The 4,496-nt window shown below is 45.0% G+C and overlaps 1 protein-coding gene across 1 annotated transcript; it reads left to right on the top strand.

The window, feature by feature from the left end:
• Positions 1-477: 477 nt before the first annotated feature.
• On the top strand, positions 478-4,194 carry LOC123638780 (chorion-specific transcription factor GCMb-like). Its single transcript, XM_045552609.1, has 5 exons — positions 478-582; positions 1,261-1,513; positions 1,649-1,761; positions 2,194-2,319; positions 3,271-4,194. The coding sequence occupies exons 1-5, from the start codon at positions 478-480 to the stop codon at positions 4,192-4,194; spliced, it is 1,521 nt and encodes a 506-aa protein (XP_045408565.1).
• The last annotated feature ends 302 nt before the right edge of the window (positions 4,195-4,496 follow it).

The following is a 4,496-nucleotide window of genomic DNA, read 5'->3' on the forward strand; positions in this document are numbered from 1 at the left end:
CCTAACGTCTCACTGTTTTACTATGAGAATATTAAACTCCTTCTGAGTTGAGTTATAATTCTATTCCCTGGCCACAACTATTGACCAGATTAACATAATGTAAATATATTGTTCTTTGCAACACCATTAAAATAAGATGGCAAGGTAGAATAGACAAAATTAGCCAAAAGAGTCTTAATTAGACCATTTTATTTGAATTCACTATTAATTTCATTATCATGATGCTTGTTTTTGTGTCACAAAATCTGGTGAAATCTTAGCTATGTGAGGCAAAATTCATCCTCTGTTAACACTGGTCAGGATGTCCTCACTCATTAAGTGTTGCTCTTCCCTTAAGACTCAGCTCAGACATCACTTCCTTGGTGACACACTCCCATATATACTGTATTTTTCCTCCCATGACCTGTGTCTCCCTCTCTAGACCATGAGCTCCTCAGGGAACTTGACCAGGTCTCTGCATTTCAAAGACTAAGAGCCATGTGGCTCTTTGTGGAGGAGAATGACAATCCCATGTTGCTCTGGGGAGCAATGCAGTGCCAGGCAGGCTCACCAACAGCCCAGAGCTCACAGTGTACTATCCTGGTTAGGTCTTTCATCACAGTGCCCTTTTAAACTTGCAGAGCTCAGTTGGGAGTAGGGAGGGAAGCTGTTCTTGCCTCTCTGACATTGTTCCGGGTGTCATGCTGATATGAGAGCCAAGAGCTTTAGAGGAAAGTGCACTGGCTTAAAGTAAAGATATTTGCAAATTAAATTGCATTTTGGTGACAGAACATTCCTACCACTTTTTTTTCCTGGCATTTTGATACTTTATTTGAAAATGTTTTCCAACATTTAAACACACCAAGAAGTAGTATAACCTAGCAGTAAGAAGCACAGCCTCTGGAATTAGACTGTCAAGGTGCCAGGTCTTGCTAGCTGTGTGACCTTGGGCAAATCAATTAAGATCTCTGACCTCCATGTCCTGTTCTGTAAAATGGGCATAATTGTCTGCATTTGTTGTAGAGGCTAGATGAATTAATACATGTGCAGCATTTAGAAGGTAATCACTGTATAAACATTAATCATTAGTTGATTATCAAAAGGTATATATCGACAGCATGAGTGGCTTTTTGGGATAGCATAGTTTTGGGGTTTGATAACATTGCTGGATTTAAAAATAACTTGTTTTTATTCTAATGTGCTTGGAAAAAATTAAAAATGTGATGCATGTGGTTTGGGGCTTGATAAAACTGACCGCCCTTCTTCTGCCCTCCTTCCTAGCAGCCAGCCTTCTTTGACCACTTCCAAGAGTGGCCGGATGGCTATGTGCGCTTCATCTATAGCAGTGCCGAGAGGAAGGCACAGCGCCACCTGAGCGGCTGGGCCATGCGCAACACCAACAACCACAATGGCCACATCCTAAAGAAGTCGTGCCTGGGCGTGGTGGTGTGTGCAGGGGCCTGCACCCTGCCCGGTGGCTCCCGCCTGCAACTGCAGCCAGCCATCTGCGACAAGGCGCGGCTGAAACAGCAGAGTGAGAGCACAGTGCCAGGGAGAGGGTGACCTTGGAGTCACGAGTTCTTTATTCCCAACTGATTTTCCCTTTCTTCCTTCAGAAGGGTTTGGGGTCGGGGATGTTATTAATGTTTCTCCCCTCTGGGCTTTGCAGAGAAATCGCACCCCAGCTGTCATTCTGCATTGGAATTGATTCCTTGTCGAGGGCACAGTGGATACCCTGTAACCAACTTTTGGCAGCTTGATGGCAATGCAATATTTTTTCAGGTAGGTTGGGTGAGAACACACTTTGTGATTGGACACTTTCATCAGACCACGAAGACCCAACCACCTGTCTTGTGCCTTGGGAACTCTGGACCAAACACAATACAGCTCCAGTGGCCAGACACAGGTGCGGGAGCTCCCCTGGGACCTCCTCGGGGTCTAGAAGTTCGCTCGTCTACTGTGCACTCTTTCAGGTCCAGAGACAGTGAACCAAGCTGTAGTTCATTTAATAGGGTGAAGAGTTTACAGGGAATATTGTAAGGTATCTATTGTTGATGCTGTTTTATTTGTTCAAGAATTTTCTTTTCTCTATCATTTTGAAAAAACAAAACAAAACAAAATCCTTGGGATCTTGGGAAAGACATGCTCAATTTTTGGCCAACATTGCCAGCTTCCTTTAGAGGAACAAATTTATGATTCATCTCCTTAACGCAGGCCAAGGGAGTTCATGATCACCCAAGACCAGAGAGCAAATCAGAGACAGAAGCTAGAAGAAACACCATCAAGAGACAAATGGCCTCCTTTTACCAACCCCAGAAAAAGAGAATTCCAGAACCTGAGGTAATGGGGAGCTGATGTTTCACCGTGGTCTGTTCATATTTCCACCGAAAGATACACAAATAGTTATATGAAGTATGAATGTCACATATTAATTACAAAGGTTTCATTTTATGTAAAAATTATATAACTCCAACAAAAGATCATTCAAACAACATTTGAATAGGGTTTCTAATCCCTTCTTCTTCTTAAAACAAACAGCTGTACAGTCAATGATATAGCCAGGACGTGTGCTGACATCCTGATACAAGGGTGACTGGCCACCAGTAATAAAGAAAGAAATATGTGCACACCAACAGCGAGCGAGCGCGTCCTTGAGAGGGTCCTTTACGTTGTCTACACAGGAACAGATAAAATTTCTTTGTGCAACTTGATCCAGTTTGGCTTTTCTACTAAAGCATGCTGAACAGATAGTTACTGTGAGGAGAACAGAAACGTGTTTTTCAAGCCCTTTCTATGGGCCAGGCACTGATCGAAGAGTTTCACACATTTAATGGTTACAGAAACCCTATGACAAGGTTGCAATAGTCAAAGGTTACGATGAACAAGATATTAAGCCCCATTTTTAAAATGAGGAATCCGAGGCTCAGAGAGGTTAAGCAACTTGTTCAATTAGTGAGGTGCAGAGTCAGGATTCGAACTCAGGTGTGTGTGGCTCCTGAGTCTCTACTATTATGAAGACAGTATGGGTGAGAACAGGACCGTCTGCCACTCAGAACCATCCTGCCTGGGTATCGTGGACCTTCCTCACTCAGTGGTGTGGTAGTCACACCTGGGCAAGCCCAAGCTTGGCAACTCCTGGGCCAGGAGTTCAAATCACCTACCTGAGCCACGTCCACAACACACAGCTCTCCAAGGGCAAGTTTGTTTTCACTGACTTGGTTGGCTGTTGCTGGAGGTGAAGGGTTGTGCGCAATTTACATATCATGTATCTGTATTTGTATCACTGTTTAGGCAGAAGAAGATCAAGACAGCAGTGGACGTTTCAGCCAAATACCTCCCTTGGAAAACCCCGAAGAGTTTGATATAATTACTGACACCAGCTTCCTGGTTCCAGGACAGCCTTGCCCTTCCTTCCCAAACTCTGGGGAAGCTACCTGTGACCTGGCCACTTTTCAAGGAGACAAAATGCCACCCCCTCACAAGTCTCCAAACCCAAGAATCTATTTGCCTAGGCCACCTTGCAGCTATGAACTGGCAGGCCCTGGTTATACAAATTCAAGCCCATATTCCACTCTTTATAAAGATGCCACCAGTATCCCTACTGACACAGACTGGGTCCATCTGATTACACTACAACATAATGTCAATTCACACAGCAGCTATGAGAAAACCTTTGATTTCGCCAGTAGACAACATGGCTGGAAACCAGCTCTTGGAAGAGGGGAGAGGACTGACCATGGACAGTTCCAGGCTGTGGCCAATCTCCCTTATTACAATCCAGAACTTCCCTGCAGGTACCTCACGACTGCCGCACCAGGTGCTCCTGCCCTGCAGACGGGGATTACCACCACCACCCAAGTGTCCTACCAGGCCTACCAGCCCCCTGCTCTGAAACACAGTGACAACGTGCGGGAGGTCAAGAGGCTTTCAGGCTGTAACTGTGCTCCTGGGGACACCCAGATGTCTGTCTGTCCAGAAGCCTTGAGCCCTCCAGCTACAGTCACCAGGGCAGCCTCTCCCTTGGGGCCACTTCCTTTGAAAATTCCAGGAGATTGCCGGGCCATCAGACCCACTTGGGCTTTTCCTCAAGAGTCAGCTTCCTCTAGGACAGACGGAGCAGAGACCTGGGATGTGTATCTGTCTGGGCTGGGCCCGGCCATCAGTTACTCACATAGAGTGGGTCCAATCATTAGCTATAACAGTGAGGACTTTTGAAAGACAACGCAGGGGACAACATAATACTGGCGTGCATGCAGGCAGCAAAATGCAAAATGGCAACTATCTCTGGTTGAGTTGGGAGATTGATTTTGTATGCAAAGGAATACAGACAGTAGTAAAAATGCTGAGTAGCTAAGGAAATATTATAATTAGTTGGAAATGTTTAGATAGTGTAGGGAAATTTCACACAGCATTTTAAAACCCACTGTAGTGCATAGAAGTAGGTTGGGAAGGTGTGACTCTCCCAAGAGAATAAATAAGCAAACTGCAAAACATTAAATAAATACTGACTTTGGTTC

This window comes from Lemur catta, chromosome 5 (genome assembly GCF_020740605.2).
Source record: "Lemur catta isolate mLemCat1 chromosome 5, mLemCat1.pri, whole genome shotgun sequence".
Lineage (NCBI taxonomy): Eukaryota > Metazoa > Chordata > Mammalia > Primates > Lemuridae > Lemur > Lemur catta.